Source organism: Rhipicephalus microplus, chromosome X (genome assembly GCF_043290135.1).
Source record: "Rhipicephalus microplus isolate Deutch F79 chromosome X, USDA_Rmic, whole genome shotgun sequence".
Classification (NCBI taxonomy): domain Eukaryota; kingdom Metazoa; phylum Arthropoda; class Arachnida; order Ixodida; family Ixodidae; genus Rhipicephalus; species Rhipicephalus microplus.
In genome coordinates, this window is record NC_134710.1 from 329899066 (window position 1) to 329921693 (window position 22628).

General features: G+C 42.0%; 2 protein-coding genes across 7 annotated transcripts in view; one reads left to right on the top strand and one right to left on the bottom strand.

Annotated features, from left to right (window-relative positions):
• Nucleotides 1-14361, top strand: part of LOC119161253 (28S rRNA (uridine-N(3))-methyltransferase) — a 35915-nt gene extending 21554 nt beyond the window's left edge. For 2 of the 4 annotated variants that reach the window (XR_012887414.1, XM_037413627.2), the window contains 2 exons: nt 1308-1411; nt 2950-3151. Coding sequence is in view for 3 of the 4 variants with exons in the window: in XM_037413627.2 (XP_037269524.2) it covers nt 1308-1391 (84 nt within the window). In the remaining variant the exon portion in view is untranslated. Of the gene's footprint in view, nt 1-1307; nt 1412-2949; nt 3152-4343; nt 10372-11598 lie in introns of those variants that run through there. The other 2 variants (XM_037413629.2, XM_037413628.2) reach the window with 2 other exon arrangements.
• On the bottom strand, nt 1142-18176 carry LOC119161255 (endonuclease G, mitochondrial). 3 transcript variants are annotated; one of them, XR_012887415.1, is made up of 5 exons: nt 17407-18170; nt 14388-14500; nt 10576-10756; nt 1671-7183; nt 1142-1529 (listed from the first exon to the last, which is right to left on the bottom strand). XR_012887415.1 is itself a non-coding variant. In XM_037413630.2 (4 exons), the coding sequence occupies exons 1-4, from the start codon at nt 17902-17904 to the stop codon at nt 1440-1442; spliced, it is 882 nt and encodes a 293-aa protein (XP_037269527.2). In that variant the 5' UTR covers nt 17905-18164; the 3' UTR covers nt 1142-1439. The 3 variants fall into 3 exon arrangements, 2 of the variants coding, with proteins under 2 accessions (XP_037269527.2, XP_075735758.1); XM_037413630.2 differs by lacking the exon at nt 1671-7183 and having other exon boundaries at nt 17407-18164; XM_075879643.1 differs by lacking the exons at nt 1142-1529; nt 1671-7183; nt 10576-10756 and adding an exon at nt 11126-11668 and having other exon boundaries at nt 17407-18176.
• Nucleotides 18177-22628: the final 4452 nt, after the last annotated feature.

The window sequence follows — 22628 nt, forward strand, 5'->3', positions numbered from 1 at the left end:
TTCTTTAAAAATCAGCAAAAGGTGCTATTTGCTCGCTGTTCTCACAGTTGCTTTTTCTGTAGCGGCGGGCATCTTGGGTTGGTTGAAGACATCACTTAAAGAAGTAATTATAAATGTTAAATTAATTGACTTTTCAATTAGAAGAGTTAGGTAGCTAAGTCTAATGGGACAATTGAAGTCATTCACGCGAGGAACCCATTGCCGCTTTCAGATTTTGTAAAAGCGGCCTCTAGCAATAATTGCAAATTAAGGAAATTCTCCCAAATACTGTGGCGAAACCGAAACCAAATGTCCGATGAGCGCAACAAGCAGACAACTACAATGACGTCACTGTTCAAAACAGCGGTTACGGGGCTGCAGTTCTTCCCATTTCGTTAACGTATGTGCGTCATGCGTGCTGTAATTGCAAGCGCAGCACACACCCACACTACGAAGTTGGTTGATGGTTTATATAACAACGCTCCCTCATTTCGGACGAATATGGCAGTTGTGCTTTTAATGTTTCGGTCTTACCGCAGAAAAAGCAACTGTGAAGACAGCGAGCAAATAGCACCTTTTACTGATTAAAAAAAAAAAAATTTGAACACATTTCTTGAAACACCCTGTATATATGCATGTACACGTCATATGGTCAAGCATATTTATAGCAGCACTGTAGTTCTATGCAAATTACATTGTTATAACCGAGTTTCAAAGCACTCTGAAAATAAGTCTAGTAGTTGGGGAGTGTTTCTGCTACACAACAATAATAGTCATCTGCTTCAATTACTTTCCCAGTGCTATCACCACGGTTCCGGTAGTTCGCGTTACTGCAAACGGCGCGCGCGTTATCAGTGTGACATATCATTCCCGACAGGAAAGTGGCCAGTGCTGGGTTTTCAAGAAGGGAAATGCGAGCAAGTCAGATGAGGATTATTGTTGTGTAGCAGAACTACTCCCCGAACACTCCATTTTTTTCTTAAAGTGAGGAAAAAGAAAAAAAAAAAAACAAGACACATGAGGTTTGCAAAGAAGCTGGCTATATAATATGAATGTGACACACAGGCAGATGTAGCAGCTGGCGTCTTTTTTTCTTTCTTTACTTTACTAGCATTTCAAACATTGTTTTTTTTTCTTGCCATAGAGCCATAGTTACAACTGATAATGTGACATGGGAATGTAGTAGGTTGTTTATTATTTCAGCATAGAAAATTCACAAGAGCTTACAGTGCAGGGGCTGCTTATTGTCATACTATGGAATATAAGTTGTAAAAACTGGTATTGTAAGTGGGTTTGACTAGCACCATTAATGTTTAATTATCATGCAGGAGGCTATCCTCATTTCCCTCTCGGCCTTGCGACCCAAGATTGTGGCTGCACAGAGTGGCGATGGTGCTCTGGATTCCTCCTGAGGAAATGCTTCACTCATTTGGTGTGTGATCCTGGCACATACATGCATGTCATCTCCTGTTGATGCGACGAAACTTTTTTTTGTCGATCTTGTCGAAAAACAGCAGCCCCGCTGCCCTCTCTATGGTATCTAATGGAACCTGAAACAGAGTGTGTGATTATGCAGTGCAATATACAGTGCAGTCCACTTATAACGATATCGAGAAAACCTAAAAATATGATCGTTATAACCGGTGATCGTTATATCTGGACTGCCGCCAAAAAATCGTCGCCGGACGTACCTTTTGTAGCTCCAGGCTTCATTTTGCTATTTTCACCAATTAATAAATATTGTAGATAGTAGGATGTCAAAAGCAAGACTTTATTTCTTACTCCGAAGAACGCATCACGGGTTCGCTGAGGAAGAGAGACTGACCGACGGCGGGGTGGGAGCAGTGGGAGGAAGAAAGCACAGCCAGAGGTACACAGCCGGAATGCCAACGAGGCCCCGCCCCCATGCCGCCGCGCCGCTTTGCTTTTCGCTTTTTTATTTTCTCTCTCTTTCTCGCTTTCGTTCGGCAAGCTACGAGTAGCTTGCCGGCTTGCCGTTGTAGAAGGCGGGGAGCCGCGGAGCGCGGCGCTTTGCTTTTCGCATTTTTTTTTTTAAATTCTCTCAGCCTCTCCGCGGTCGACGCGCGGCGAGGCGCAAAACGTGACACAGCTGGCGCCATCTGTAGCGCGTCGCGCCAACTCGCGATGCTCTCCTCGGCTTTTTGAACGGCCGGGACGTGCTGCCGGCGCTGTCCTGCAGTGGCGGCAGATACGTACTCGCCTACGCTAACTTTTCGTCTTGTCTCGGCATAGTTCGTTTCAGAAGAACTTATCATTCTAAATGTTACGATTATTCTGAATGAAACATGCCGTCCACGGCAAACTTTTCATCGTTGTATCCGATATGCGGTGGATAACATATTGTTATATATGGTTTTTTTCCCCATAGCCCCAATGCATAAAATGAGACTGTTAAGTCGACCCATCGTTATAACCGATATATCGTTATATGTGGTATCGTTATAAGTGGACTGCACTGTATATGAATAAGATGCTGATAGTGATCGGTACTGTACAGTCCCCTACCAATAGTCGTTTAGACATCACTGATTACTCAAACAGTCCACCTCATTGACTAATCCATAAGGATAGACAAAATACAGTGTGCTGTGCAATACTTCAGTATATTAGTAGCCATTGACAATGTCCAGACCCTAAGTTTACAATTTGTCATACGATCATGGGCAACATGGGGTATCCCTCACATGGCACCAGTTCTACTCTTGATGTCTATGGCAGGCTTTTACTGCTATAAATTCAGGGAAGATGCACTGCATGCACTCTTTATTTGTATCAATGGCATGATAGTGGTCGAGATATGGGCCACAATTAGTGTGTTGCGATGCTGCTCGCTTGGTGCCACTGTTCATGGCCTAGTGATCTTGTGTGTAATGCGGGCAGAGCACTGACTAACCATAAGAAAGCATGAAGAGGTATAATGTAAGAATACTTATCGCTACAATGTTGCAGCCACGCAGATATTGCTACGTACCAGCGGCATGAAGATGAAGAGGACAAAGAAGATAGATTGGCACAAGCTGATCTGTATTGCTGGCGCCGCTCACTTAACTGGCTGTAAATATATATGTGTCTGCTCTTCCAAGTCGGTCTCCTCCTAAGTGTGTGTGCTGCAGCATGGAGTTTATATATAAACTTTTACTGAATTCCTGGATGATCACTTTCGAAGGTGCTTTTCTTTTTGCATGAGTAACACAGAATGCATTGATGAGCGGCAGCATTTCTGGCAATGTGATGAGGCAACATGTTTCAGACTGCGCCGCTAGGAGTTTGTCTTGTGCTATTTACATTGCATTGATGTCATCCCAAAAAAGCGCCGATACGAAAATATGGACCATCTAATGAGTGTGCCAAAAATACACACCTTTATTAGGAAGAAGGGAGGGCATTTATAGAGCAATGTTGCTCACTATCTTGCGAATATAACACACAGGACTTCTGAGTACAGATTTTATTGGTCGGCAACTCCCGATGTGTTATGCTGGTGATACAGCAGTAGCCACCTTGTGAATAGTTCAGATTCCACCACCAGGTGTGATGGCAGGGAACCACTGCTGTGTGGTGCACCTATGTCATTTTGTTGTGGCACACAGTGTCAATAAAAACAAAACTACAGTGAAATGTTTATTTCCTTTCAACTGATTGCATCTGCAGTGCTGGTTATTTAGTGTCGATCATTTCTCAATATAGTACAAACCACTTATAACGATCCCAGATATAACAATGTATCGGTTATAATGACCACACTTCGGTGCACTTACGATTTTCCAATGCTACCCTTTGAAACTCAGTCCTGATACAGCGAACGCTTTTCAGCGCCTCCTACTTTTAGAACGAACACTTGCGACGTGGTCACGGTAAAAATACAGCGCATACGAAGCGAAAAAAAAAATGTTTTAACAGGCATTCAGAAGCATGTGATAGGCGTGCTCGCGTGTGCACCACTGCAGTTTGCTTGCGACGGAAGATATCACAGAATGTGGCAAGCATCGCACGCATATTTTGGATGCTGCGAGCAAGGTGGTTCACTTTCTAGACGTTTCTTCACAGGCAAACGGGAAGTGAGGGGAATGAAAACCAAAAGAAGAAATAGGAGGCAGCATAGAAAATTGAGGTCAGCTTTCGCACAGCAAACTTTTCTGATGCCGTTCTCGTTATCGACGACTGCCGACAATAAACCAACAATGCCTCGAACGCAAGAAGCCATAAATGTGAAAAGTGATAACTTTTGTCTCGTTATCACTTATTACATTTTCATTACGTTATCAGTCCAGATGCTTGAACTGAGCACTTTGCACGTTTAAAAAATAGAGGGGAACTTTAGGCAGCTTTTCTTCTCGTTCCAGAAACTGGTTGTGAAGGCCAAGCCTGAATGGCAGTGTGAAAAAGCAGCGGCCACCATACTGGCAAATTATCACATTTCCACTGCAAAGAACTGTTAAGTTGATCTTAGGCTGTAATGAAGTAGCTTATAAACAAATGAAGGCAACTATACTCCATCTCGAAAGTTTCCTTCAGTACTGTGGATGCTACAAGGCCCCTTTGCCAATTTGAAGGGCGATTAGCCCCTCCACATACATTAATCTGTGCCACCTTGGCTACTAAGCGTCTCCCTGGCCTCTGTGCCCACACGTTCAGCGAGCAGACTGAAACACAGAAAAAGCACATGACTGCACCCATTGACGCTGGTGCCCTCCACCTCGAGTTTATCACGTCGACGTGATGCACTCTGTGGCCCTTAAGTTCCAAACTGACGCTTGTGCTTGCTTTAGATTTATGTCTTGGCACTTTGGCAGCAATGTATTCCTGACTACAATGCAGCATTTCCATAACCCGCTGTCAACTCAACACATTGGGCTTGACAGTCATGGTCAAAGAAATAGTTTATCTTGTAATAATGGCAGAGCCTATCTGATGCTTTGTCTTGATCATGAAATGGCATAAAGTGATAGATCGTTACACCATTCATTTGTAGCTGCGAGTGTGAACGCCAGCATCAAGGGCAAGTTTGAATCGAAGTGGGTGGTCTCATCTGCACAGGCACTGCCATTTTGATTTTTATCCCCAGTAATCAGCGGTTACTGATCCAACAATTAAAGAAATAAGGCATAAATTAGTTGAATAATTAGCATATTAATACTAATCAATGTGCAAGAACAGATGCTAAACAGGGGCAAATGTCACAACCGTGCCAACTGCAAGGCAAATATATCTGGAACCATGTTTTTTATACGCAAGCATGTGGCTTGTTTACACCCCATAGCTTTGGCAGTGCTGAACTGTAGTGGTTAGATGGAGTATAAATGATATATCTGCATATCATGCTGACAGTGACTTGTGCTACGTGCCACTTCAATATTTTTGTGACTTTTCAACGACCTGACAGCGTGCCAAAGAGGCTACACTGCCGAGTCTTTCACCACAGACTCAAACATTGGGTGGATTACATTTTACAAATAATTTAGACACCAAGTGCCAAATATATAAAATGCCATGGAGCAGCTGCTTCAATCCACAATGAAGTGTTGCTGTCACACACTGTTCCACTTGAGTGCCATGTAGTATCATGCCAAAATAAAACACAAGCAGTCAACTTGTGTGGGTTACGGTATAATATGTGGTTAAACCAAGTCTGCTATAAGGCAGGTATTTTTATGTTCTCGGCCTTTATTTTGTCTATTGGTGTTACTTGAAAAAGTGCTGCGAACATTTGACCTTGTAAAATGTTGATCACTAAATACCTGGACAATGCAACTGATTCTTCTTCAGTGAACAGTCATTTCTCTCATTCATTGTACAGAATGAGGGGACTGCACTGCCTTGCTGGCACGTTCACATAACAATTTTAAGCCAATCGATTGACCTATATCATATCAAGCACATCCTACATTTGCTTCTGTTGCATTCGGTGGCAGGTGTATGCACTAGTGTCACTACTTGGCAGCCAATGTTGGCTGTGTTGTGCAGACATTTACAACGAAGTATTTTATGTTATATGTTTAGACATATAACGAGGTATTTTAAACAACTGCTTTCTTTCCACCTGTTTAGGCAAGTGCCTTGTGCAAGGAGGGTCATGGAGGTATTTTTTGCTTTCGCAGAAAAGAGCTGTCTTGTGCTGGAAAATTGCTGCAGTAAACTGTATAGTACTGTTTTTTTCACTGGATGTAGTATAATAGAATGGCTGCAGGATACTGATGCTACGCAGCTGAAAGAAGTTTTCCTTGAATTTCATATGGCAACTCGATTGCAGTAACTTCTCAATTGCAGTAACAGGGAACTACTTAATAGCTATGTAAGGTTCTTTCAAGTGCTATTCAGTTGACTACTCGTTTGCTCATTCCACCAGTTAACTATTCTATGCAACTTGAATGAAACATTTTTTTCAGAATTTGGTGCACTTGAGCTGTATGTGATGAGCACATTATTTGTAGTTTTATTGAATGAGTATACCTTGAAGTGTGCTTAAATGGCTCATTAGATTTAGTTATGCACATTTAGAAATATTCTGTTTGGAATGTAAGTCTGGAGTATGATCCAAAATGTTTAGCTTTTTTCCACCAACTTTTGTTCTCTTTTTAAACATTCAGTGAATGGACTTTATCCATGGGAATGTGAATAACTTAGTGCACTGATATCCTGGTATACAGCTTTTCTCTTGCTTTATTATTCCTCACAATTCGAGGTATTTTCCCAGAGCAGAGCTCTGGTGCTTATGAAATGTGTGCATAAAGCAGGGCTGTTCTTCTGCAGTGATGCATAATGGCAGCCTTTTTTTTTTTTTTTCAGTGGTGTATACAATGCGTAAAACTGGACTCCAAAAATATCGAGCATGTACATAGACTGGGCTGCTTCCATGCTGACAAAAGCCGGCCCATTATTGTGAAATTCTCGCATTTAAAAGATCAATCGGCTGATATTTCTCGCAGCGGCAAACTCAAAAGCACTTCCTTTGCTATACGGGAAGATTATTCCGCACGTGTGCTCCTAGCCAGGCGTAAGCTGTACCAATAGGCGCAAGAGAGGAGCTCATCTTTCAAAATCAGGTTCGACAAGCTCATTGTTGGAAACAAGCAATATACCTACAATTCAGATGCCGATGTTGTGATCGAACTGCAGTCTTAGCCATCACTGCATCCCCCTACATGCCTCCTTTCAACACAGGTTTCTAATGATTTGCCTGCACCTACGAAGTCGAACCATCATCGCTTATCCATTGTTCTTTTCAACATTCGCAGTTTCTTGCAAAAAAAAAAAAAAAGATATCGTTGAGGGGTTCGTTTCTGATAATCACGGTTACATCACAATCTTCACAGAATCATGGCTTAGCTCTTTTGCATGATGCATCCAGCTTCTTTATCTATAAGTGTACACAGTAAGGGAGGTTGTGTGCTGGTATTTATCCGGTCCTGTTTCACCTCATGCCAGATAGCCATCAAGAGCACTCAAGAAATTGTATGCATCAAGTTGCCACTTGAAACTGGCTCTACAGTCATCCTTATTGCATGTTGCCCTCCCCCTAACAGTGACCCATCTTTCACTTACGACCTTCACTTGGTACTCACTCACCTTACCTCGCAGTTCCCAAACGCCAAATACCTACTTTGTAGTGACTTCCGATAATGACAGGACGAAATTGACAATATCTTCTAGACTTTCTAGCAATTTCCTCTAGCTTACCCTACTGTTCAACCTGGTTCAGACTGTTCATCTACCCACACAAGAAAGTAGCATACTTGACTTAGTTCTTGTCTCTAACCCTGTTCTTGTTCAGGTGATCGCACTTCCCATTGAGCTAAGTGACCACAAAGTTGATCACATTTCTCCTGTCTGTACCCACATAAAAAAAATCAACCTACAAAAAAAGCATTCGAGACTATAACAAGGCTGACTTTTCCGCCATTAACTTTGACCTAGAATTATTTTATGAGCACTTTTGCCAGTCAGCACCTTCGAGACTGCTGTTCAAACATCTAATCGATAAACATGTCCCCACAGTACGCATTTGTGGTGATGCAGATAAGCAGTGGTATTCTAAAGCATTGAGAAAACTTATAATGTAAAAAAAAAAAAACTTTCGTGGTGCTCGCACTTTGCCTTTGGCAGTGCGGAGGAACAAATATTTAATATGCATGCATGAATACACTGACCTTTTGTTAAAATCGAAAACAAAGTTCTACCATAAAGACTTTAAGAACATTTTCCAGTGTAATCCAAAAAAAATTTGAAAAATTTTGAAACCTAAAAACCAGTCGCACAACATCACGCTTGTCTTCCCAAATGGCGCTGACGTGCCACTTGCTCAGAGAGCAAATGTTATGAACTCTTATTTATTTTTCTTCTGTTTTGACCCTCGAGTCCTCCAAGAATGCACAACTTCCCCATCAATGTTTCAGCGGTATGGCATCAATCGTTATATCAGCTCGGAGTCTAAACTCATCGACAGCTTAACAACATCAAGTGCCCCAGGACTCGACAACATCCCATCCAAATTTCTAAAAAGTACGAAAGTTGTCTCGGGCAGCTTTTTTCACATTATTTTCACCCAGTCACTCTTAGAGGGCCCAATTCATGAGGATTGGATGATGGCCAAAGACATGCTAGTATTAAAAAAGGTAACTGCTCTGATCTATTCGATTACCGCCCCATATCACTGACATGGGTATCATGCAAAATATTAGAGCATATAATATTTTCCAATATTGACCGTCACCTTGAAGATACCTTTCTTTTACAGCAAGCAAGCAGCACAGTTTTCGTCTAACCTTATCATGTTAAACGCAATTGGCCAAACTCGCAGCTGACCTGCACTTAAACCTTGATTCATCCTATCAGACTGATGCCATGTTCATCGACTTCTCAAAAGCTTTCGACCACGTAGCCCATCGTCGTCTCATAACTAAGCTCTGCACACTAAATCTCGACCCACTTGCACTGTCATGGTTAGTAAGTTTTTTTACACCTCGTTCACAATTCACTTCCATCGGCGGGGACTCTTCCGCCAAAACAGATGTACTTTCCGGGGTTCCTCAAGGATCGGTCCTTCTTCCTCTTTTGTTCCTGATATTCGTCAATGACGCGTGCCATCTCACATTACCTCGTCCATTCGTCTTTTCGTCAATGACTGTGTTGTGTATAGCAGGATAACCAAAAGTACGGATCAATCATCACTTCAGCAAGACCTTAATATTGTCGCGGTACAGTGCGAACCAAAGGCAGGTAAACATTGACACAGCGACTCTCAGCAGCCAAACAGCAAGATCACCTTCTTTATCTTTGATCAGCCAGAGCTCCACTACCTGGTGTCCACCAAATCCCCTTATCATCGTTTTGGTCCACCAGTGCACTCGCGTAAATATCGTCGATGCATGGTGCTCACGCTGGCTCATGGAATCAAATATCTCCAAATGCAAACACCTGCTCATTTCTCGCAAAAAGTGCAACCTTCCTTTTCAGTACACTTTACTCCACTGTGATATCTCAAGAGGATTCCTACCGCTACCTGGGTGTCCTCATAAACAGTACCCTTACCTAGTCGGACCACATCATCAAACTTGCAGCAGATGCGTCCAGGACCACTGGATTCCTCAAACAATCTCTGTGTCCCTCGCCTTTTGCAAAAAGAAAACTTGTGTACCAAACGTTCGTAAGGACCAAACTAGAATTTCCTTCTGCCATTTGGAGCTCCCATCAAGATTACCTCGTCTCTTCCCTTGAGTCAGTTCTGAATTGGGCCGCCTGGTTCATATCATCTCGGCACAGTAAACATGTAAGCGTCACTCAGATCAAATTATTTCTTGAGCTTACTCTTTTAGCTTATCGCAGAAAAACCACGCAGATCAGCCTGTTTCATAAACTGTACCACAACTTTTGTCATCTGCATGGCACTCTACTCATTCCACCTACTCCTAGATTGTTCAACTCTAAAAGTGTTCGATGCCTCCATGGCTCTACTCGAGCCTTTATCAAATCATTCCTGCCTTCAGCAATTGAACACTGGAACAGTCGTTCGGAATTTGTTGTTCAGGAGCGTGACCCAGCGAAATTCAAAGTCTTGTTGTTTTCTGTTTTTAGCTGACTCTCCCGCCAGCCAGCTTGTCAATTAGCTTCTTTTCAACAATAAAGTTTTTTTTGTTTTTTTTTTAAGGTATTCATTGGTGTTTGCATCCAACTACCTACAACACATATCAGTTCTTTCACTATTCTAATTTACTCTGCCTTTTTGTTTATCTGCTGTATAATTACTTTGCTTTTTACATACTATTCAAACACTGCATTTGTGTCATGACATGTCACTGATATTGTCCCCCTTATGTAATGCCTTGTACAGGCCTTTAAGGGTTAATAAATGATGATGATGCCTTTGGGTGTTAACACCTTTTTGCATGCCTAGCAGAAATGGTTCGAACAGTGGTCTGTTGATGATAGGATCGGCTGATTGTGAGTGGTGCATGATAAGACTAGCACATAATCAAGCATAATGCATCGCCACAAACTACTGGCCCAGGTACTTTTCCCAGATGGCACTCGTATGAATACCACATGCTGAGATGTAAAAATAAATAGCTTCTGGCTTACCAGAAATGACCGAAGTAGCGTGTCATCAGGTATGACAGCATTGGGCATGACATATGATTCCAAGTCAAATTCTGCATTCTCAGTTTCTCCCACAACAACTTTGAAGAAATGTGTTGGCACAGCTACATGGTTGGCACCAATCACTTGATACTTGACATACTTTTTTCCATCACTCTCCATTCTGGAAAAAAGGTACAATCACAGTACTTATGGTTTCATAAAGGCAGCGTTAATGTATCGCAGATTATGTTTGCAAATAATGCTTGTGCAACCACATAAAAATTCTTTTAATAAACATGTTCCTTCTGATAGCATACATGTGCTGTATGCTTGAAATGGTTACAGCACCATGTTTGGAAGTGTAGAAAAATATGTATGTACCAGAGTTTTACAAAGCAATATGAAGCAATCTATAGGACTGAGCATGTCTGCAAACTACACATAAGTGCCAGGTTCCTATAAAAGTAAAATGAAATGGTGCTACTAAATGCAGCTCAGCCACTTTTTGTTATTTCACTTTTTATGTATTTTTTGCACATAATATCTGTTTGCTCCATTGCAAGCTGTTAAATTATAAAAACAATTAAAAAACCATATAGCACTGCCCAGTTTAAGGGAAACTAAAAAAATTAAGTGGTGTTTAAACAAGACAAAAAAATGCTCATGAATTTCTCAACATACTGACGAACTCAACATTTTGGCCACATGAGGAGTTTGGGATATTTTCATTTCAGATGCTACCTATGAAGAACTGTCTGTAAATGTGTGAAATCACTACAATGTTACTTCAAGGCACTCAATATTCGATTGTAACAGGAATAATGAGATAATTGTTGAATATATGTGTTCTATAGAAACTCATTCTAATTAAGCTGTAATTTAATATCTCTTGATCCTGAAGTCTTTGATGCTTACTTTTGGCATTAACAGAATCAAATCTCAAGCTAGGACTATGGTGCAAATTCATTTTTGGTTATGTCAATCTTGAGCAAAGAAAAATTCTACTTTTCGCATTGCTTGCAGGAAGCCGCATGTTGCACGACTCGTCAAACCTGGTAGTGCCTTCAGAAAAGTGGTCACATGTATCGGTACACTGCAAAATGAAGTTAAATGAAGATGTATTTATTATGTGGGAGGTTCAATTCATCCAAAGTACGACATATTTTGCTCTTTTTTAGCCTCTACTTGATGCAAATAGCAAAAAAGAGTGGTGTATACAATGGTGTACACAGCGTCTTAAAAGGTAAAAAGGGGCACTGACACAAAAATTTCGACCTCACGTTTTCTTGCTGGAATATATTGCTGGGGGCCTGCTAGTTATAACACGGCACATTATCTGCTACAGCATGCGACAGATAATAAAGTACATTATCGACCAGTTTCAGTTTGAGAGAGCTCAAAAATTGACAAGCCGCCAGGTGCAATTATCACAACCTAGCGAGTGCAGCTCTCGGTCACATCAACACACAGAACTGTGACGCACTTCTGCACGGTCTGCATCAAGAAGTCCTTTCGAACAGGAAACGAGACAGCAGTGTTGCCAAATGCAAAACTTTCAATGTGTGCACTGCATATACGGACTCGCGAGCAGGCGCCGAAAAGTATAGACTGCTGGATTAAATGCGGCAAAAGAAAAAGGTGGCTATGATGTCCTCATAACTTTTTTTATTCACTGCAGCATGGTGACGCGAGGGAAGTAAGGGGGTCCCCACGGGTCATTAATGGTGTCAATACCTTTAAAATACGAACTTGAAAATTGCTGTAAAAATACTTTGGAAGCTGTATTCGCTGTTAATATTTTGCGCATTATACACATGTTCACGGGAATCAATCCCACAGGCTACCTTGGCCACAAAATTTTGTGTCAGTACCCCTTTAAGGGCACAGGATAGGACAAAATTTGAAGAAAAAAAAAACCTTTTTGTTTTCTTCGCTACTCAGGAAGGGTGGCCCTTTGTACATATTTTCCACATTTGTGCTTTTCTTAAATAGCATCTTTTGTGGCTCAAAACCAATTTTTCCTAAAACAAGTAGAAAGTGAAAATGCGCTGTGTTTAAAGCCTATTTTTCTAAAAAACTTCATGTACCAAAGTCCAAATGCTTGTCTAGAGTCAGCTGTGTACAGGAAATTGTCAGGTAACTTCTAAGCACTCAGAAGACGCTGTGCTCCTTTATATTCGCTCTTCATCTTTGGAGTGCATCAGTTCAAATGCTATCAACTCCTAGATTCATTACACCATGTTTGTCATGCTTGTTGATAAGCTTAGATGCTGAGGGTAAAAGAAGGTCTTCAGCAAGTGTGAATTTCGTGGCAACCTATACAGTTCTCTTGTTAATGTATATAAATGCCAATGACATATTGAGGCGGTGAATACTGAACCAGCAAGCTCTTCATTGTTGAACCTCTCAGCCTTTTCAGCATCATTCGAGGCAAATCACATGCACGGTGACGAGTATGGTCTAATGGACATGACTATTATTTGTGATGCGATTAGACATGAGAACAGCCTGCAGTAAAAGTTAAGTTAATGGGAATTGAGTCGCCCGCCGAGTCTTTGCCGTCTTTGTTTAGGTTCAGAGTATTAAGAATTGCATCATTGGATATTGTTCTTGCATTTAATGATGGTAGTATCACATGAGCCTAAATTATGAAATAGTTAGGATTGAAGCATGGCCTAACTACAGTCTAATTGCTGTAAATCATTGACCACACTCGACGATACATTACAGTTGGGCTGTGTGACATCTCACAAAAGAAGCAAGACAAGCATTATGAGATGCTCCAAAGCAAAACATTTTCTTTAGCAATGATAACCAAGCTTGTAGCTACTGAATAGAGTAGTTGAACAGTGTTTGTGACAAACTGTGATCGCTTTCCAGCAGTTTTCAAATTTTAAACTCTATTATTTCAAAACCATGTTTTTATTACTTGGGTGTCATTATTTTGTATGCATTTCAAGATAACCAGTTGATTATTTTTTCTTGTATCCTGCATAAATGCATATAACTACTGAAGCAGTATTGAAGTTATGCACTTTACGGTTTTTGTATTACACCTTTGTATAGATGCCAATTAACTTAAAGGTTAGGCCCTAGTGGTAAAAAATTCACTAACATCTGAATATCTATATTTTAATATATCTGCTTCAGTTGAAAGGGCAGGAAATTTGAAAGAAATGATGTATGGATTATGTGGATATTTCCTTTAGTCACTGCGAAAACGGTACCTCAAATTGACCAAAAATGCCAGGGATGTATAGGGTCTACTCGGCGCCCTTAATGTCCTGATTCCACAATATGATTTTGAGGGACACCATTGAGGAGGACTCAAGAAATTTCAACCATCTGATGTTTCTTAAATTGCGCTGACATCATACAGTACAAGGACCACTAGCATTATTATGATTAAGTATCACGCCAACACAGGTACTGATCACTCATGTGTGATATGAATCATGTAGTAGTCTCAAATGGCAGCACTTGTTTAAAGCCACTGTTGAAGGGAAAGAAGCTCATAGAAAGCACATTACATCAGGCATCATTGGACATTATGCAGCAGGCAGGCACCGGCCACTGAAACTGAAGTATCATGCATGAAAAGAGATTCCCTCGATGCAGCCAGTGATCGCAGTGTACCAAGCTGAAAGCACACGACGAGCACAGCAACATGCAGTGACTGGACGCCATACGCACAAGCTAAAGGATGTATCTGAAGGGTAGATGTGGAATGAGTACTGCTAATTACAATGAAATAAATTATTTGCTTTGTGAAAATGTCTAATAAAACCTGAGAAAAGCATACGAAGCACTACCTTGGCAAGTAGAGAGGGCCAGTGCAAACGTAGACATTCTTGTAGTGCTTTGTTAGACCTCGAACATGCTTCTCTAGCCTGTTCCAAGAGTCTCTGTTGAATCCTTTGCCAACCTATGAGAGAAAACTTAGGTTAGTAACGTTTCAAGTGCCCAGTATGCAATGGCTGCAGGGACACCCATTGGGTCCACATAGCACATAAACTAACTGGATATGATCATATGGCCAGTCATATGGCTTCTGGATAAGAATATTGCCTAAAGCAGCGGTCAAATTTTTCAAAGCTGTGGGCCTCAAATGGAGTTCTTGGGGTGTTGGGCATCAAGAGTGCAAAAAAAGAAAAGATTGCGCCATGTGGCTGGGGCAACATATAAAATGTACATTTCTTGCATTAAGAAACTTGTTCATCAAAAAAAAAGTACGTAGTGCATCCATACTTTTTGAAACACAAAATTTTCACAGACATGAATTAGCGTCTTAAAAAAGCATATCATTAGAAAAAAAAAGAAAAACATTTTGTGTAAAAAAACGAAAGGTCCAAAATGTAACTAAAATTTATGATGGTCAAATGTATATGAAGTTCAGCAAAATGTTGTAAAACAAAACAAGCCAACACAGTGTGGGTTATTTATAAGAAGTATATTGAACTTTGACCTCTACAAACAGTCACCATCACTCTCAAGATTACTTCCAAGTGGATATGACTTGTTAGTGCAATGGCTGCAATTTGTAAATTCTAATAAGTGTTATAAAGTAATTATATAATACTTCAACAAAATTCATTCATTTCGGTGAATATGCACTTGGATCTTTTACGTAGGTTATGTGAATTGACCTCCATTACTTCTCTTAAGTAGGTTCAAAAGTTTTTGGGGTTTGAAATCCCAAAACCGCAATACGATTATAAGGGACTCCGTTGTGGAGAGCTGCAGAAATTTCGACCACCTGGGATTCTTTAATGTGGATCTAGACCTAAGTACACAGGCCTCAAGTATTTTCGCCTCTACTGAAAATGCGGCCGCGGTTTCTGCGATTCGATCCCGCAACTTTTGGTCAGCAGCCGAGCACCATAAACACTAGACTTGGATCTTTCCAAGCTGTCTTCGAGTGTATTCAGGATAACCGGAATCTCGTCTAGGGTGCGTTTCTAGCTTCCTAAAAAAGTTAAACTTCTGATCTATAAATCATTGTTCTTATTGCACATAAACTATTGACATCTGGTTTGGGGCACAACTACTTTAACCAACACTCACAAATTACATGTAATACAGAAAAGGGCAGTTTGCACCATTGCAGATGTTCCGTATGGAAGTCACACTTCACCGCTTTTTTGATGAAATGAATCTATTAACCCTACCAGATTACTACCACACAAGCCTCATGAAACACTATTATACATAGGACTAAATAGTGATAACTTTTTGGGCACACTTGCTCGAGTAAACCAGCGGATCCTTTTTTTAACAACACTCATCATGTTCACACGTGGTTTCTTCCACACACGCTCACAAATTAACTACGGCAAGAAGCTGCTGCGATTTCTCGCACTTTCTCATCTGAATTAACTAACAGTATGAAAATAATGCTAATGATACTTTTTGTTATCTTGCATGTTTTTTTCGTTCGTACGGTCTCATGGATCTTTTATGCAATTTTTGAGGTTAAGGTTAGTACATTGTCTTACAGGTTTATTTATTGCTTTGATTCACTTATATTATCTGTGTATATATATATATATATATATATATATATATATATATATATATATATATATATATATATATATATATATATGCATATGTATATATTTATGTATTCCCTTTCCCTTACAGTATTGCTTAAAGTTCTGATTGAGCGGCATAGTGTTGCCTGGTTTATGTTATACCATAACAATTTCACTCAAGTTACGGCAGTAGCAGTGTTGCGCATTCTTTTCTTTCTTTAAATTCACTGAGCTGTTTTTGCTGTTTATGCGTGATTTACACGTGATAAAATTTGAACTTGATATGTTGTTTTTCAATCCATACATTATTGTATTGCCCTGTACACTTCCCTGTCCATGCCATTTTGTACGGGGTCGTGGCCCTAATCAAGCCCGTGAAGAGGCTTTTTGACCCCGGCCCTCAGCATCTCAAATGATGGAATGTTGGACTGAATAAAGTTTCAAAGTTTCCGACAACCGGGGCGGGTAGGTAGGTTGAAAAGTTAATTATTGATTGATTGATATGTGGGCTTTAACGTCCCGAAACCACCATATGACTATGAGAGGTGCCGTAGTGGAGGTTTTCGGAAATTTTGACCACCTGGGATTCTTTAACGTGCACCTAAATTTGAGACCATGGGCCTACAACATTTCCGCCTCCATCGGAAATGCAGCCGCCGCAGCCGGGATTCGATCCCGCGACCTGCGGGTGAGCAGCCGAGTACCTTAGCCACTAGACCACCGCTGCGGGGCGAGCCTGTTGACTGGTCCTTTAATTATTTGTTTTTGAAGTCGCTCTAAAAGTACACGAATCTGTTTAAAAGGGTACTACCACGATTCTTTCATTTCAGGCTTGTATCCCGAGCTAACCATACGAAAATGACAAACGAAGCACTGAGAATTTTGGATAGTAGGTAATGATGCAGCACGCACCATTATCGTAGAGCTACGGATTAATTTTGATCACTCTGAGTTATTTTACGTGCACCGAATTTCAAGTACATGAGCGCATTTGTATTTCGCGTATTTCACCCTTATCGAAATGCGGCCGCGACGTCCCAGCTGGTATGGGCTTTTAAAGACTCACTGTTAACATGATGAATGTTTAAACAAAGATGCCAATTAAGCAATGTAAAGCAATGGTTCTCTTAAAAAAAAGCATTCCGGCATGCGTGCAGACTCGCATTACCTTCAGTGGCAATGCTAAACCAAGCTTGTTCGTTTTCAAGAAGTTTGATCATGCGTTTGGTACTTCATTTACCTTCGGATGTTACTAATCCTGCTTGACTTTAGGAAAACGTGAATAAGCCGAACTCACCTGGGGTGCCATATTACTGAGCAGAAAGGTTTGATCCACGTCGCTTTGACACCGCCGGTGATTACCCGCGGCCGCCAAATGACCACGGTCAAAGCCGCTTTTGTAGTAGTCGGAGTTGAGGGACCGAAAGTACGGGTGTATCTGTGTGTCTTCGTGAAACTCGCACTTTGACCTGTCTACTTTGTCGTTCTTCAACAGCTTTTCCCTTGTCAGGTGCTCAAAGACCCAGTGCGCAGTTCTGTTCCTGCGGTCGTAAGAGAGGACGTAGTCGTCCAAAAATCGGAGGGTGTCGGTTCCGGGAAAGCCGAAACGCATGATCTGCGTTTGGCGGCTGGCACTTTCAACAGGCTCTACAGGAACGATGGCAGGAGAGCTTGGCAGAAGGGTGGCAGCGTGCACATGACCTTTTGCGGAGAAGTGGTCGTACGCACGGCAACTACCCCAACCTGCAACGGCTGCGGCGAGCAGCTGAACCCCTCGACGACTTAGTGAAGTCATTGTGTGCGGAATGAAGTGCAGGATAATACTTATGCACTGAGTGAAAGTAAGGTGGAAGAAGCGCAGACGACAAAACGATGCAGCGTCTGTTGGCGTTGGCGGGTTTGGGGTGCTCAGTGTTGCCAAATTAACTAGCAGACCAGCAGTTATCGGCTGTGCTGTGAGTCGACGTGCGTTTTGATTTTCTACACAGCCTGAAGTATGTGTGCATACAGACCAGACAGTATATAGGTTTTCTTTGGTACCATCACCCGAATTCTCATTAGGTGCCCAAAGCTTTGCGTTTGTTGCCCCCGCGCACGCGTCATACACGAACACTTGGGTGCGCTCGTGCTCAAATTGCAAACCCTACTAACCTTAGGCACTGCGCCGTGCTCTCGACCGGGTTGCAGAACGATGATAGTTATAGCGCGAGAACAAAACGACGACACAGAGTATAACTATCATCATGCCATACCAACTAGCCCAAGCTGCCACACTTCTGTGTTGCAGAAATTAGATGCATTTTCTCATCTTCTAACCATTACCACCACCACCACTAACCAAGCTTTTCATTGTTGCCCCGCCGCGAAGGTCTAGTGGTTCATCGGCTGCTGACCCGCAGGTCGCAGGATCGAATCCCAGCTGCGGCAGCTGCATTTTCGATGGAGGCAAAAATGCTGTAGGCCCGTGTGCTCAGATTTGGGTGCACGTTAAAGAACCCCAAGGTGGTCGAAATATCCGGAGCCCTCCACTACAGCGTCTCTAATAATCACAATTAGGACGCGTTAAACCCCACATATAAATCAGCTTTCTATTGTTGCGGTGCCAAATCATGTGTGATTACCTCATGCAATGACGCACCGGGCCACCAGCAGGTGCTGCGTGGCGCTATAAAAAATGTGTTAATGATTTCTAAGTTCACCTCGATAGTTGCTGTAAATATAACTGATGTGTAAAGCATAATAAATCCACACAGACGGTACCAATGCTTGAAAAAAAAAGAAGAAAAAAAGCACACCTCAGGCCCGCTTGGCATTTTGGGCTTGCTGCAGGGGGCCTCCTTGTCCAGTACGCTCTTGACGTGCTGCACCAGACGCGGCCACCACGTACTTTTTTTTTTTGCCTGGCTTGGACAATGTACAGGGCAATCATTGCACACTCACATTATATATAGTAAGAAGGAACACACATTGCCATCAGTCCCATTTGGACTGATGTTGTCCACTTAAAATATATTAAAGGTTGCCAGAGGTTCTAACCTTGACAACCATTCTAACACGATATCCTGTATATTGCTACACTCAAATAATACGGACATACTTTGCCTGAAATAAACTACTGCTGGCTCTGCATCCGGGTCAAAGTGATATCCGGCCATTCGTGCACGCCATATACAGCGAAGACTGGTCAACGTACATCACTACATCAAGTGGGACCCCATCATTGCATACTGCAAGATACCTTATCCCATGTGGATCTAGTGGAAAATCCTTCTTTATTGTCCTCTGCAATATGTCCCCAAAATGTATACATTTTTGTCCCAAAATGTATACATTTTGTCCCAAAATGTATACATTTTGTCCCAAAATGTATACAAATGTATACATATACACCTTCCCAACAATGCAAAAAAAAACATGCTTTATTGTTTCTCCATGGTTTCTTATCAAGCAGTGTGACCCCCATGGTGTAAAAAAGCCCCGTTACTCGGTGAATGTCTTTACCGATAGTGTTCCTGTGTGTAACTCAAAGAAAAATGTCTTCACCCCTGCAGCTAGGTACCTGCATGTTTTCACCCGCTTCAGAACATTCAGTCCTGGTCTTTCACGGTTTATGACCCTGTACAATGTTACTGGCAAAATCATAACACATACATCTCTGTACAATTCTTTTCTTCTAACGCTTGCTAGATAGTCCCACGAAAAACGAACAGATAAAAAACGCACACTGTCTGTCACTTCCTTGAGATAGCCACGCAACGCCACGGGCATTATTAGTGACAAGTTCTGGTCACAAATAGGTGCGCCAAACCGAGACTGCCTTCCCATTCCGAGCGCCATATAAAAACTGCGAACACTAGCTCTGTGCAGCCTTTGCATGTTTACCCTTGAACAGTGTAGCAGTGGCCACCACGTACAGCTTTCGCGTCTCTCATAATCATATGGTGGTTTTGGGACGTTAAACCCCACAAATCAATCAACCACGTACAGCTTTAATGCCTAGAAGTATATATTCTAGTCACTATAGTTCAGCTCTTCAAAAAACGTTGGTAGCAGCGCGTGGGTAGCAGCTGCATGTTTCGAACCTACGACCTCACGCTCAGAAGCTGAGTGTATCATCCAAGTATCTCCCACTGGCGAGATAATGTACACGCGCTACGCTAAAGCACCGTTAGATGGCTGGTCTGTTGTTCACTCTGCTCTGTGGTACAGTCTTCGGATCCGAGCTGGACAGAGCTGCCTCCTACCCTACAGTGTTGTGTTGTGCTCTAGGCTGTAGAGGTGGATTGTGTGGGCATTCCCATACCATGTGGTACAGGGTGGCTGTTTCAGTTAAGCAAAACTTGCACTGTGGTGTGTATGTGTCGGGATCTATCTTGGACAGTATGTATGGATTCGGGTAAGACAAGGTCTGCAGGTGACGCCACGCTACCTGAGATTCTTTACTGAGCTTTGGCCCCGGGGGCGGAAGTTTCCGTCTTTCGAGTCTTTGATGTTCTAGAATATCTGTGTAGGCCCTCGTGAGACGAGCGAGGACAGCGGCCCTTGCCAATGGGATCCCGGACTAAGGAGCCCACTCACCGACACTCCTTCCTCGGTCGCAAATAAATGTTTTATTCTCTCTCTCTCCCTCTGTTGTACAGTGGCTGTATCTGTGGCATCATGTTAGCCGCAATAACACCACTCTTACTGCGACACGACACTAGTAAACGAGAAAACGCTTGAAAAGAAAATGTGGGTGGAGACGCCACCTTGACATTGCCGCACTATAAACACCGTGACGTCATAATCTTGAAGGTGTCTACTGGGTCCTAGGTATACCTTCTGTGGGTGCCATAGACCTAGAATACGAAGTATCAGAAAACTTCATCGAACGACTATCGCGAAAATACGAAAAATACTTTTTGAAATGTTCTACGTCGCATATGAAGATTTGAACGTGAAATTAAAAAAAAAAACGAAACTTTAACCTTGATTTTCTCCGCTCATGATGAACCGATGATAGTGGAGCATATGCCATTAGAGCTCTGAGAGGTCAATATAACCAATTTATTATTTCTCTTTAGTGTCCTCTTGAGGATTTTTGAACGATTCATTGAAACACCCTGTATATGGCAGTTATAAGCGTGTATCCACACGACGGACATATCCGCACAAATTTCTTCCGCGGACGATCGTTCCGCTGTCTAAATTCCCACGTCCACTGGATGAAAGAGCGCACGTGTCTAAATTCCCACGTCGCTGGATGAAAGAGCGCACCAGCGGCCATGAAATTCCCATGGGGGGTACACGATCGCAACGCCAGATTCCCCTCTACGTATTATTGTATGAAACTATATGCAATCAAACATGCAATAAAAATAAATTTTTAAATGCACGGATCTTAGACCACAGATAGCTGCTAAAGCAAAATTAAAAAAAATGTTTACGTTATAGTAATGCGTTTCTTACTCCAAACCACACCTACTGTACCCCTGACCTGCCCAGATAGCAGGGTTCCTATGAAAGCGCATGTCCCCGCTCTCGTTCAACCGCTCACCATTGGTGACGCAACCTGTTCGTCTGCTACTTTAAGGTTGTTTTTACAACACTGGGGTAAGAATGCCTGCATTTTGGGGTAAACTGCTGGCATATATGTGACTATTCACTTAGATGGCTGGTCAAGTAATCTGTTTTGTGCGCTTAAAGGAGCACTGAAATCAAATTTCAAGATCGAGATGTGCCCATCATTCGATCGCTTGGTATGCATATGCCTTCTTGGCCAAATTTGAACGGCATCCATGACGTGGAAGTTATTTTATTTCTATGTCAAACAGCGTAGAAAAGCTAAAGAGAAAAAACGGAAAATAGACCCCCCTGCGACATCGACCCTAGTGCTACGTGTTCGCTGTGATACATTCCACAAATACCATCCTGAGTGACGATGCCTTAGTAGCGATGATGAGTACGATCCGAGTGTTCTTATCGTGGTGCCGAAGCGCAGAAACGCACTCGCTCGTCGCGTCTTATCTTCGTCGCACCGGTTTGAATGATTTCGTTAAATTATCAAAATAAAAACCATCTTTAGAAGAACGGCGAAATAAAAGAGCATGATTAACGTGTACTTGTCGGTCAGCTTGTCGGGGAATCGTTGTGAGTTGCAGGTGAGTTGCAGTCGTCTAGTTCGAAGGATAAAAAAAGCGCAATAAGGGTGTCTTTTCATATTACGTATGTATTACACATCAACACGACCACAAGCTATTAAAAGTGGACGAGCGTGTAGTCAGATATTATCGCTAACAAGTAACATGTAGATATCGTTGAATTTTAGTTCATCTGTAGACTTTGCGTCCACGTAAAAGTGGTAATACCATAGAACTCCTATACACTACCTTACCGTACCTACATACCATACCTTACCTTACCTATACACTACCAATACCGTGTCAACCGCGAGAGGCTGGATAGGTAGGGCCATTTGAAGGCGAAAAACAGAACCTGACAAGCAGGAAACGTATTCTATTTCTCCGCTGATGCTCATTC

Bases quoted from the DNA above. Each gene is read 5' to 3' on its own strand.
- LOC119161255 (XM_037413630.2), bottom strand. From the start codon at position 17,904: ATGACTTCACTAAGTCGTCGAGGGGTTCAGCTGCTCGCCGCAGCCGTT. The intron at 14,501-17,406 runs GTGAGTTCGGCT...TTTCTCTCATAG, and splicing joins TCAGTAATATGGCACCCCAG to GTTGGCAAAGGATTCAACAG. The intron at 10,757-14,387 runs GTAGTGCTTCGT...CCTTTTTTCCAG, and splicing joins GGCCCTCTCTACTTGCCAAG to AATGGAGAGTGATGGAAAAA.